The following is a 13,944-nucleotide window of genomic DNA, read 5'->3' as shown; positions in this document are numbered from 1 at the left end:
GAGTCACAGCACTCACTGGCCGCACTGTACAGAGTCACAGCACTCACTGGCCGCACTGTACAGAGTCACAGCACTCACTGTACAGAGTCACAGCACTCGCAGGCCGCACTTTACAGAATCACAGCACTCACTGTACAGAGTCACAGCACTCGCAGGCCGCACTTTACAGAATCACAGCACTCACTGTACAGAGTCACAGCACTCACTGGCCGCACTGTACAGAGTCACAGCACTCACTGTACAGAGTCACAGTACTCACTGTACAGAGTCACAGCACTCGCAGGCCGCACTTTACAGAATCACAGCACTCACTGTACAGAATCACAGCACTCACTGGCCGCACTGTACAGAGTCACAGCACTCACTGGCCGCACTGTACAGTCACAGCACTCACTGTACAGAGTCACAGCATTCGCAGGCCGCACTTTACAGAATCACAGCACGCACTGTACAGAGTCACAGCACTCACTGGCCGCACTGTACAGAGTCACAGCACTCACTGTACAGAGTCACAGCACTCACTGTACAGAGTCACAGCACTCGCAGGCCGCACTTTACAGAATCACAGCACTCACTGTACAGAGTCACAGCACTCACTGTAGAGTCACAGCACTCACTGTACAGAGTCACAGCACTCACTGGCCGCACTGTACAGAGTCACAGCACTCACTGTACAGAGTCACAGCACTCGCTGGCCGCACTGTACAGTCACAGCACTCACTGTACAGAGTCACAGCACTCACTGGCCGCACTGTACAGAGTCACAGCACTCACTGGCCGCACTGTACAGAGTCACAGCACTCACTGGCCGCACTGTACAGAGTCACAGCACTCACTGTACAGAGTCACAGCACTCACTGTACAGAGTCACAGCACTCACTGTACAGAGTCACAGCACTCACTGGCCGCACTGTACAGAGTCACAGCACTCACTGGCCGCACTGTACAGAGTCACAGCACTCGCAAGCCGCACTTTACAGAATCACAGCACTCACTGTACAGAGTCACAGCACTCGCAGGCCGCAATGTACAGAGTCACAGCACCCACTGTACAGAGTCACAGCACTCACTGTACAGAGTCACAGCACTCACTGTCCGCACTGTACAGAATTACAGCACTCACTGGCTGCAATGAACAGAATCACAACACTCACTGGCTGCACTGTACAGAATCACAGCACTCACTGTACAGAGTCACAGCACTCGCTGGCCGCACTGTACAGAGTCACAGCACTCACTGGCTGCACTGTACAGAATCACAGCACTCACTGTACAGAGACAGCACTCGCTGGCCACACTGTACAGAGTCATAGCACTTGCTGTCCACACTGGACAGAGTCAGAGCACTCACCGTACAGAATTAAAACACTCACTGACTGCACTGTACAGAGTCACAGCACTCACTGGCTGCAGGGTAGAGAGTCACAGCACTCGCTGGCCGCACTGTACAGTCACAGCACTCACTGTACAGAGTCAAAGCACTCACTGCCCGCTCTGTACAGTCACAGCACTCACAGCCCATGCTGTACAGAGTAACAGCACTCACAGCCCATACTGTACAGTCACAGCACTCACAGCCCATGCTGTACAGAGTCACAGGACTCTCTGCCCGCACCACATAGTCACAGCACTCACAGCCCACACTGTACAGTCACAGCACTCACAGCCCATGCTGTACAGAGTCACAGGACTCTCTGCCCGCACCACATAGTCACAGCACTCACAGCCCACACTGTACACAGTGACAGCACTCACAGCCCACACTGTACAGGGTCACGGCCCACACTGTACAGGGTCACAGCCTACACTATACAGTCACAACACTCACAGCCAACAGTGTGCAGAGTCACAGCACTCACTGCCCGCTCTATACAGTCACAGCACTCACAGCCCATGCTGTACAGAGTCACAGGACTCTCTGCCCGCACCACATAGTCACAGCACTCACAGCCCACACTGTACACAGGCACAGCACTCACAGCCCACGCTGTACAGAGTCACAGGACTCTCTGCCCGCACCACATAGTCACAGCACTCACAGCCCACACTGTACACAGTCACAGCACTCACAGCCCACACTGTACACAGTGACAGCACTCACAGCCCACACTGTACAGGGTCACAGCCTACACTATACAGTCACAACACTCACAGCAACAGTGTGCAGAGTCACAGCACTCACTGCCCGCACTGTACAGTCACAGCACTCACAGCCCACACTGTACAGAGTAACAGCACTCACAGCCCACGCTGTACCGAGTCACAGGACTCACTGCCCGCACTGTACAGTCACAGCACTCACAGCCCACACTGTACAGAGTAACAGCACTCACAGCCCACGCTGTACCGAGTCACAGGACTCACTGCCCGCACTGTACAGTCACAGCACTCACAGCCCACGCTGTACCGAGTCACAGGACTCACTGCCCGCACTGTACAGTCACAGCACTCACAGCCCACACTGTACAGAGTAACAGCACTCACAGCCCACTCTGTACAGAGTCACAGGACTCACTGCCCATGCTGTACAGAGTCACAGGACTCACTGCCCGCACTGTACAGTCACAGCACTCACAGCCCACACTGTACAGAGTAACAGCACTCACAGCCCACGCTGTACCGAGTCACAGGACTCACTGCCCGCACTGTACAGTCACAGCACTCACAGCCCACACTGTACAGAGTAACAGCACTCACAGCCCACGCTGTACCGAGTCACAGGACTCACTGCCCGCACTGTACAGTCACAGCACTCACAGCCCACACTGTACAGAGTAACAGCACTCACAGCCCACGCTGTACCGAGTCACAGGACTCTCTGCCCGCACCACAGTCACAGACCTCGCTCTGCAGCATACACAGTGTGATGGCTCCGGTCACCGCTGCACTATACCCAGTGTGACAGTAACATGAATTTGCACTCTGCGGTGACGCCATCTTCATCCTCCCTATGCAGCCGTCACTTCCAGCATTACTTCAGCTCAGCAATTTCCATGCTGATCTTTTTAAGAAAAGCTTTGGCTGTTGCTGCCTCCCACCTCCTGACTCATCACAGCAATGAAATATTAATGTTCTGCTGAAAGTCTTAATGCTTCTAGTGGGATTATGAGAAAGGAGGGAGTGGCAGGGCATCCAAAAAAGCCAGCGCTAGAGCAGCAAAGGGGCGGGAGACAGGGAACGGGGTCCCCAAACAAAACCATGCAAAAGCCCTGGTGACAATCAAGAGGGACTCAGCCCTGCGCTGGTCGCCCCCGTTGCGGCATAGTTCCCCATGAAACTCTCTAATAGACTCAGCTTTGTAATTTCCAGTATTTTCAATATCTGTGCTTGTTGTCAGTGAATGGAAACCTTCCGTTCTACATGCAAATGATGTTCTGCTGAGCATTTTGCCGACTCTCTGGTAGCGGCACAATAGCTGCACCAGTTGGACCCGATTGGCAACATTTTCTATTACCTTAAGATGGAAAATCCATTTATGGCACAGGAGACGTTCGTCCTGGGGTGTATACTGTAATATTTATGGACACAGAGTACAGGTATATGTATACTATGCAACACAGCGGAAAGGTCCTGGATTCCACATCTTTCAGATAGGCTCATGAATTATACAGTACACGTGCCAGGACGAATGAGGACTTTCCGATCTCGGCAGGTTTGCAGTCCTGAAAAGTCATGTGAAAGCCCCAAGTATATAAAAGTTTGGAAAAGTTTTTCTAAAATTCTTTGGATATCACCCAGCTTTAGAAACTGAATGGGACAGCGCCCCTAGTGGCCACCTCTTACAAATTACATGAATATTTATTCCCAGCTATTATGGGATTTAGAGTGAAATTCCTTTAATCCGGCATCCAACAGTCCGGAAAGACTCACAGTATTGTCTTATTACAGGCGATACCAGTATTTATAAATTACCATTGAGAGCTCTACTGTGTCTGATAATCAGGAGTGTCTGATAATCTGAGTTATGCCAGATTAAAGGATTTTAACTATTAATGGAGGCACCAAGTATCTACTAAATGTTCCAAAATGAAATACACCAATTTGCTGACGGCTATTTAGTGGATCTCACCCCCCTGGTACTGGTTGGTGAGATGTGTGGAGACTGCCCCTCTGGGTCAGGGTTCAGCCAATCTTATTGCAAAACTTAATTTTTATTGTTACTTCCCCTTTAAGTCCCCGTGCCTATGGACTCGTGGTGATGATAAAGCGGGGGCCGCGCAGCCATGTGGCAAAATTTATGAAGCCCCTGGTGACAAGGCAGCGATGAAATGCTCCTGACCCCAGACGCTCTCTTCCTATGCGCTGCGGCAGGATCACTTTACAGCGCGGCTCCACTGCAGAGCGGCCGAGGTTTGGAGATTCTGTGTCAGAACTAAAGAAGGAAAACAAAAGCCCTGACAGCTCCATTTATAACCGGGCGGCCGAGGATTGGCAATGATGTGGAGATAACGAGCCGTCTCTGGAGGCCGAGCCTCGCACTGCAGAGCCTGGAGGAGAGCAATGCGAGAGGCACATACACACCGCGCCTGGCATCCGAGTGCCCAGGAAGAGGATGGCGAAAAGGAAGAGATCTGCAGGACCCCATAACACTGCCGTGTACTGCAGATCATCCCAGAGGACCCCAAAACACTGCCATGTACTGCTGAGCATCTCGGAGGACCCCAAAATATTGTTGAGTACTAAAGATCAGCTCGGAGGACCCCAAAATAATGCCACGTACTGCAGATGATCCTGGAGGACTCCAAACTACCGCCAAGTACTAAAGATCGTCCTGCAGGAATCCAAAATAAGGCCACATACTACAGATCATCCTGGAAAACCCCAAAATAACGCTGCGTACTAAAGACCATTCTGTAGTATCCCAAAATAACGCTGCGTACCACAGATCATCCTGCAGAGCCCCAAAATAATGCTGCGTACTACAGATCATCCTGCAGAACCTCAAAATAAAGCTGCGTACTATAGACCATCCTGCAGAGCCCCAAAATAATGCTGCGTACTACAGATCATCCTGCAGAACCTCAAAATAAAGCTGCGTACTATAGACCATCCAGCAGAGCCCCAAAATAATGCTGCGTACTACAGATCATCCTGCAGAACCTCAAAATAAAGCTGCGTACTATAGACCATCCTGCAGAGCCCCAAAATAACGCTGCGTACTATAGATCATCCTGCAGAACCTCAAAATAAAGCTGCGTACTACAGATCATCCTGCAGAGCCCCAAAATAACGCTGCGTACTACAGATCATCCTGCAGAACCCCAAAATAACGCTGCGTACTACAGGTCATCCTGCAGAACCCCAAAATCAAGCTGCGTACTACAGATCATCCTGCAGAGCCCCAAAATAACGCTGCGTACTACAGATCATCCTGCAGAACCCCAAAATAAAGCTGCGTACTACAGATCATACTGCAAAGCCCCAAAATAATGCTGCGTACTACAGACCATCCTGCAGAACCCCAAAATAACGCTGCGTACTACAGATCATACTGCAAAGCCCCAAAATAAAGCTGCGTACTACAGACCACTCTGCAGAGCCCCAAAAATAACGCTGCGCACTACAGATCATCCTGCAGAACCTCAAAATAAAGCTGTGTACTACAGATCATCCTGCAGAGCCCAAAAATAACTCTGCGTACTACAGATCATCCTGCAGAGACCCAAAATCAAGCTGCGTACTACAGACCATCCTGCAGAACCCCAAAATAACGCTGTGTACTACAGACAATCCTGCAGAGACCCAAAATAACGCTGCGTAATACAGATCATCCTGCAGAACCCCAAAATCAAGCGGCGTACTACAGATCATCCTGCAGAACCCCAAAATAAAGCTGCGTACTACAGATCATCCTGCAGAACCCCAAAATAAAGCTGCGTACTACAGATCATCCTTCAGAACCCCAAAATAAAGCTGCGTACTACAGATCATCATTCAGAACCCCAAAATAAAGCTGTGTACTACAGACCATCCTGCAGAACCCCAAAATAAAGCTGCATACTACAGATCAGCCTGCAGAACCCCAAAATAAAGCTGCATACTACAGATCATCCTTCAGAACCCCAAAATAAAGCTGTGTACTACAGATCATCCTGCAGAGCCCCAATATAATGCTGCGTACTACAGATCATCCTGCAGAACCCCAAAATAACGCTGCGTACTACAGATCATCCTGCAGAACCCCAAAATAACGCTGCGTACTACAGATCATCCTGCAGAACCCCAAAATAATGCTGCGTACTACAGGTCATCCTGCAGAGCCCAAAAATAAAGCTGCGTACTACAGACCACCCTGCAGAGCCCCCAAATAACGCTGCGCACTACAGATCATCCTGCAGAAAACCAAAATAAAGCTGCATACTACAGATCATCCTGCAGAGCCCAAAAATAATGCTGCATACTACAGATCATCCTGCAGAGACACAAAATAACGCTGCGTACTACAGATCATCCTGCAGAACCCCAAAATAACGCTGCGTACTACAGATCATCCTGCAGAACCCCAAAATCAAGCTGCGTACTACAGATCATCCTGCAGAGCCCCAAAATAACGCTGCGTACTACAGATCATCCTGCAGAGCCCCAAAATAACACTGCGTACTACAGACCATCCTGCAGAGCCCCAAAATAACGCTGCTTACTACAGGTCATCCTGCAGAACCCCAAAATAATGCTGCGTACTGCAGATCATCCAGCAGAACCCCAAAATAAAGGTGCGTACTACAGATCATCCTGCAGAACCCCAAAATAATGCTGCGTACTACAGATCATCCTGCAGAACCCCAAAATAATGCTGCGTACTACAGATCATCCTGCAGAGCCCCAAAATAAAGCTGCATACTACAGATCATCCTGCAGAACCCCAAAATAATGCTGCGTACTACAGATCATCCTGCAGAACCCCAAAATAATGCTGCGTACTACAGATCATCCTGCAGAACCCCAAAATAACACTGCGTACTACAGATCATCCTGCAGAACCCCAAAATAATGCTGCGTACTACAGATCATCCTGCAGAACCCCAAAATACACTGCGTACTACAGATCATCCTGCAGATCCCCAAAATAAAGCTGCGTACTACAGATCATCCTGCAGAACCCCAAAATAATGCTGCGTACTACAGATCATCCTGCAGAACCCCAAAATAACATTGCGTACTACAGGTCATCCTGCAGAACCCCAAAATAACACTGCGTACTACAGGTCATCCTGCAGAACCCCAAAAATAACACTGCGTACTACAGGTCATCCTGCAGAACCCCAAAAATAACACTGCGTACTACAGGTCATCCTGCAGAACCCCAAAATAATGCTGCGTACTACAGATCATCCAGTAGGTTCTCGAAATAACACTGCACACTACAGATCATTCCGAAGGAGTCCGAAATAACGGCGCATGATACAGATCATCCTGTAGTACCCTGAAATAACAGGAGACTGGCTGCGGCCCCGCTCTACAACTCTGCGTGGTTCCCTTCGTCCCCTCATTGACCAGTCTCCTCTTACATCTCCTCCATTCTCTGCAACCTCTCAACTATTCCAGCGTGTCTCGCTCCTCCGGCTCTGCGGTGCCTCCACCTATGTGGGAGATAATGTATCGGCCGCAGTCTAATGAGCTGTCCAGGGTTAATTATATTCAGCGTTTAGAGGGTAATTTGCCAGGAATGCAGCAAATCAATCAGCTGTGAGAATCCGGCAGAATTCACAGAAAAAATAAAATGATTTCCGCAGCTAATGGATATCGGAGGCAGGAGCGGGACGAAGAAACAGCGAGATTCAGATCCCTCCATGCACAGACCAAATACAGAAAGGGGGAAACAGGAAACATACGGTTTAGCCATAAAAAGATATAAAATCATTTTCTGTCTTGCTCTGTTCTTGTGATGCAGCCTGCAGTGTAAAGCATGGAGGCCTTCATTGTGTGTAATTTAGAAAACTCATTAGGGATATCCAAATTAATAAAGTGGTCCCAACTGAAGACTCTGAATATTAGCCAGAGTACTAATACCAGACGCATGCGGATAATGGGCAAGCCCATTGATTATAATAGCTCATGCGCGATTCCTCGTTCCTCCTCTGGAGGCACTGCAGGGAAATTGAACATTTGCTTTTTTTGGATTACCACTGATCACTGAGGGCTATATAAATGGCATATGATCAGCAATGTGGTGGAGAGGCTTCTTACAAATAGGTAGTATCCAAAGCACAGTGCCCGTTTAAAGAGGACCCATCACTTGCCATATGTCATTTTTTTCACCTGGTGTAAATGCCGCTGTTCTCCTGAATTCGGCGTTGTGTTCCTTTCATTCCTGCATCTCTCTCTTCCTGAAATATCTCCCCTTCTTCCCAGAATATAAATTTAGTCATAGTCCTCAAGAAGACACCCACTTGATTAACAAGGCTAGAATAAAATGCAAGAAAGAAGGGGCCGTATCTCAGGAACGGAGAGGAGCAGGAACAAATGAAAAGCATCACCGGATTCAGGAGAATAGCGGCGTTTACACCGGGCATAAAAAAAATAACATTTAGGACACGTGACAGGTTCATTTTTAGAGCCGTAAAAATTCCTTTTTCGATTGTTCACAAGGGTTAACCATGACCTACATTTTCTCCCGATGCGGTAATGAGTAATTCTTGCCTCCCACTTATATTGACTGCTTTAGTTTCCTATTGAAAAAGGAATTAAAATGTGGCCGCGTTTTTTCCTTTCTTCTCTGCTGTATTAATCCTCAAGTTTGTCCATTTGTAAACTAATGGAAAAGATGTAAAAGCGGCCATTAGGATAATTGGATTGTTATGGGAGTTATCAGGCCGCCACTTCCCTGCGTTTGCTGTTTTTCTGCAGATTCGGGCCCTGCATCTACTGAACCGCGCCATTTGTTTCTCCCGTCCGTGGGCGCGAGTTCTGACACTTGCGATATTCCCAGGGCGGCCTTACCCGCGCAGTAAATGAGTAGATTTCCGGGAGAGGATAGTGGCCGCCATTAATCAGAGTCCTTTTATAATTGTGTCTTGTGATGTTAATTAGGGTTTTCTTTTCCTTACAGCAGACGACTGGTTATTGTGGTTCCCGCACAATGAGGACCGATGAGATGGGCACTGGGCTAATAACCGGCTCATTAGGCACCAGCAGCTTCATTAATGCCCCCGATCAGTCAATTAGTCATGTGGCTTATAGAACAGCTACACCAATAGGTGTCACTAGAGAGTCGGCTTTGTCTCCTGGAGGACGAGAGATCATTTGCATATCTATTTTCCCACGGCGCATTGCTAGCTAGTAGTCTCCACAAGGAGAAACAGAACCCCCTATAAAAGCATGCTGCTCCCTATAAGAAAATCAGGTTATGCAAAACCCTAATATGTATGGCGAGCGAAAGGGCAAATGCCAACACGCAACATGGCCGCAGCGGTCATCAGAGTAGCTCCTGTTATTAGACCAGTTCTCCCCATATAGGAAGTGTCTACATCATGTTTTCAGTCTTTATATGCTGGGAAAAAAACTAAAATTGAGGCTGTGAAGAGGAAAAATAGAGGAAACCACACCCCTCACGCTATACTGGAAACACAACGAAAAACTAATAAAAACTCCATGACGTATATGTGTAATGGAAGCCACATATTATTACACATGGTACCATGGCAGACAGGGCGTACTCATCATGGAGAGCACTGCAGAACTGGTGGTTCTAGCATACAAATACACAGTAGGGCAGATTTATTAATCCCTTCTTAGAGGGACTGGAGAGGTGAGATGGAGCAGTGGTGGTTTGGAGTGGTGGACTGGAGCGGCGGTGGATTGGAGTGGTGGACTAGAGCAGTGGTGGATTGGAGCGATGGTGTGGAGGTGGTTTGGAGCAATGGGGTGGCTATGCGGTGGATTGGAGTGGTGGAGAGGTGCATTAGAATGGCAGTGGATTGGAGCAGTGGGATGGAGCATTGATGGATTGGAGTGGTAGGATGGAGCCGTAATTGGAGCGGTGGGATGGAGCAGTGGTAGGATGGATTGGCGGTGGATTAGAATGGTGGTGGATTGGATCGAAGGGATGGAGCCGTGACTGTAGCGGTGGGATGGAGCTGTGGTGGGATGGAGCTGTGGTGGGATGGAGCAGAGGGATGGACTGGCGGTGGATTGGAGTGGTAGTGGATTAGAGCGGTGGTGGATTGGAGCGAAGGGATAGAGCCGTGATTGTAGCGGTGGGATGAAGTGGTGGTGAGATGGAGCGGATGGATGGTTTGGCGGTGGATTGAAGTGGCAGTAGATTATAGAAGTGGAACCGTGGGATGGAGTGGCCTTGGAGTGATGATGTAGAGCCACGGGACGGAATAGAGGTGGATTGCAATAGTGGGGTGGAGCGGCAGTAGGACAGAGTGGTGGGATGGAATCTAAGGGATTGATGGAGATTGCCGAGCAATGGCTCTCTCCAGCAGTCTCCCACAGATAATGACTAGAATGGCGGGCACAGACCCAGAGATCAGTGAAGCCGGCCCAATCAAAAAGTTACCTGCCTTTTTAAAGGGGACTACTTGGACAACCTCTTCTTAAATTAAACAGGGCCACATTGAAAACAAAAACAGCTTCCACTCACAATCTAGTCCACTGTTCCAGGAAAGTCAGCACTGTGTCTGCCAACACTCGAGCAACACTGTTATGTCACGAGAGCGCTGCAGCCAATCACCGTGGCCATTAATTGGCTACAGCGCTCCCACCTTCCCCAGACAGACGTTCAAGTTTCACCCAAGGAAAGTGTGAGCTAAGCAGTACATTCACAGCCACTGATTGGCTACAGCACTCTTGTGGCTTACAAATGTTGTGCGGATTCTGGCAGGTGCGGTGAGGACTTTGCCGGAATGGTGTCAGTCGGGGATGTGAGTAGACGCTGTTTGTATTCTCAATGGGGTCTTGTTTGATTTAAGAAGGGGTTGTCTGAAGAGTGGAGTGGACAACCCCCCCTTTACAGATAAGTGACAACTTGGCCAGGCAGGACCCCACCATTCATCCCAGCGGCTCCTGCTGAATGAGCTATTTGGTGTGTCTTTCTCCCCCATTTTGGCACCATTTATGTACACGTTCTCACTTTCTAAACACTAGAAGCGATTTACCAAACCAGCAATATGGTAACGTTTTTGGGTTCATAATTGTTCCCTACGGTCTAGTGAGCAGCAAAAAGTGTCAAAAAACACAAAAAATAAGGCCTGGCTGACGAAAGGAATTAAGTACAGCATTGTTCTTACTAAGGACCCCTATTCCAGAGACTGTGGAGCATGTCCTAGGGGGGCAGACCCAAAGAGATGGCTATAGAGTCCACACAAGCCATAAACATTATTACAACAGCTCCCATTGAGTTCAACGGGGCTGTGTTAATCTTTATGTCAAGAGCTCCCCCTAGTGGCGGCCAGATGTAACTACCTGTGTAAGGAAAGCCAGAAATGTGGGGCTAAATCTATTCAAAATTTAAAAAAAAAAAATCCCATATTGGAGATGTGCTATGAATCGTGTTAAGGGGTGACATAGCTCATACAGAGGTCTGCTCTGCGCTCACCTGTCCGAGTTTTACTGTTGGTGAGAATCTCTTGGAGACGCTCCTGCAGTTTATCAGCTCTCTTCCTCTCCAGGTGCAGTTGCCGCTTCAGGTCTTTCAGCTGTGAGAAGGATATATCAAATAATGCCGATGATGACAAGTCCCAGTCTACAGTCTGATTATTGCACTGACACGGTGCTGTATACTGCAGTCATATACACAATATCGGGAACATCCGCAGAGGCGACGTTTTCTCATCTCGCTGCCTGGGCCACAGGTCACTTGCTGACTTTAATAATAACCCTACCTCGGTGGACATGGCCGCATATTCCTATGACCTGGATAAGAGCCCTGTGGAGCTGTAATATCCCTACAATGTGCCGAGTATTGTGCTGTCACAGCAGTGTAGAATTATGTGCGCCACCAATCATATAAATGGCCAGTCATGTACTACCGCTATCTAGTGCCACAAAGCAGGGTACATTTGTGGCTCAACAATCAGGACGGGAGCGATGAGCCCACACATCTGGCACCAAGTGTCTCACTTGCATGTACAGTGCTGCGCCATGCACGCGAGTGGCGCAGCCGTATTTATTTGGAGGGTACCTGGGGTATGGGGGTCTGTGCCACCTCCTACTACTGAATAAGAGGGCAATCGCTAAAGTACAAACTTCAAAAGTGGCACATGGCGTCCGTCTAAGATCTCACTGCACAAAATGTGCCCTGTGAGGTTGGGGACCTCTGCTCTTTGCCAAGTTATGACAACCCCTTTAATGATGCGTATACTCACAGCCGCACTGCCCCTCTTCTCCAGGATTCTCTGCCCATCTGCTGTATCCTTTACATCCTAAAGACAGGAGCACATATTAATAACCAATACCCCGAGACTTGTGCCCCCCGCATCATCGTGGACTTCATGGGGGGAACCAGTGCTGAATCATAAAGGACGAAGTGCAGTTCACTCAGAGAGAAAATCACTCACATTTGTGGGTGACATTAAAGGCGCTGGTACACACTCGACATAAGCCGGCCAAGCGCACTGATTTCTCATTGACTGATGTTTAACAAGGCAGATTTTGGGCGAAGAAAGGATCACGCATGTTGGATTTTAACATGCCTGATTCTTTGTTCTCTTTGAATATAAGCGTCAGTAAGAGATGCCCGGCAGTGGCTCATTCCCCTCTCCCCACTGAGAACACATGCACACACAGCTATATTGAGCATGCATGTACATGGGAGGTCTGGGAGGAACAGTTGTCTTGGGTCTCACCTGTCTCAGTCGCTCGATTGTTGAATTAAGATCCTCTTTGTTTTTCTCAGAAGACTTTATCTGTCCGGTCAGCGTCTCAAGCTCCTGCTCCTTCACCTGCAGAAAAGGGCAGAATCAGCAGCGCCCCACCAATAAATTACACACCACACAGAAATACTGACGCAGGCCGGACTTGTGATATTGGGGGAGAGCAGGGTGTTGGTACTTTGTGGGGGGTATATATGAGGTGCTAGGTAGTTGCCCGACCTTGTAATATGGGGGCAAGGAGCCTTATACACACACTTGTATGGAACCTTATGTGTGTGTGATCATGACATCAATCATCCACAACCTTATGGATGATAGGTGTAGGAGTTATTTTCAGTTGTTTCCTATGAGGAGGGTCAATTCATACCCTCCTGTGTAACAGCGAGGAGGGGTGTGTGATCCTGATGACTGTCAAGGCTAGGGGCACAGATGTGATCTGTGCGCAGTCTTGCTGCTAGAAGAGGCAGTGGAGCCTCTGCTGTATAGGAGAAGCACAGCGATCTGACCAGCTTCAGAGCAGTGCTTGCAAACTCTATAGCAAAGAGCATATAAGCTCCGAGCACCTTATTCAACCACCTCTGATGGATTGCAGCAGTGGCCGACAACCTAGGCAACAAGCAGGAAACTAAAGAATTACTTATACTTCAGTTCTTGAGAACTAAGAGGATATTTAGCAAGAAGTAAATTACAAAGTTGGTTGTTTTCACAAGCACTTTGCAATTTTAATCATTTTTGGGGCAACCTCTTTATGCTCCTTCTGGTCAAAACAGAGCTGCAGACTTACCTGCAAATCAGCAGAGTGCGTCTTTTGCAGTTTGGAGAGATCCTCCTTATGTTGTAATTGGTTCCTTTCAATGGTCTCCTAAAAACATCATATAGACATGATATGAAATAGAGGAAGGACCGATCTCCATCCCGGCTGTGGAGGCTGTCCCCTATCTATTCCCTGTCGATCAGGCCTGATCACATTTTATTTGCTACACGAGAGGTTCGGGTGCGTGCGCTGAATGTGTCCGTAAGCCCCGCTGACCGCGTGCCCTGTACGGTATATCCCATTTACGGTGGGAGCCTGCGGGTCTATACAGTGGCACACGTGGTGCCTTTCCCAGTGCTATGCCCGAGCAGA

The 13,944-nt window shown here is 48.6% G+C and overlaps 1 protein-coding gene across 2 annotated transcripts in view; it reads right to left on the bottom strand.

The window, feature by feature from the left end:
- The window catches only part of GRIPAP1 (GRIP1 associated protein 1), a 53,503-nt gene that overhangs the window by 24,440 nt on the left and 15,119 nt on the right, over window positions 1–13,944 (bottom strand). For both annotated transcript variants that reach the window (XM_073541218.1, XM_073541219.1), the window contains 4 exons: window positions 13,603–13,680; window positions 12,792–12,887; window positions 12,312–12,368; window positions 11,543–11,642 (listed from right to left, as the gene is read on the bottom strand). In XM_073541218.1, coding sequence (XP_073397319.1) covers window positions 11,543–11,642; window positions 12,312–12,368; window positions 12,792–12,887; window positions 13,603–13,680 — 331 coding nt within the window. The remainder of the gene's footprint in view (window positions 1–11,542; window positions 11,643–12,311; window positions 12,369–12,791; window positions 12,888–13,602; window positions 13,681–13,944) is intronic.

The sequence above is a fragment of the Dendrobates tinctorius genome, unplaced genomic scaffold, assembly GCF_039654945.1.
Source record: "Dendrobates tinctorius isolate UK_male_01 unplaced genomic scaffold, ASM3965494v1 ptg000120l, whole genome shotgun sequence".
In the NCBI taxonomy this organism is placed as follows: domain Eukaryota; kingdom Metazoa; phylum Chordata; class Amphibia; order Anura; family Dendrobatidae; genus Dendrobates; species Dendrobates tinctorius.
The sequence above is the reverse complement of the archived record's forward strand: the minus strand, read 5'-3'. Positions and strand labels throughout refer to the sequence as shown.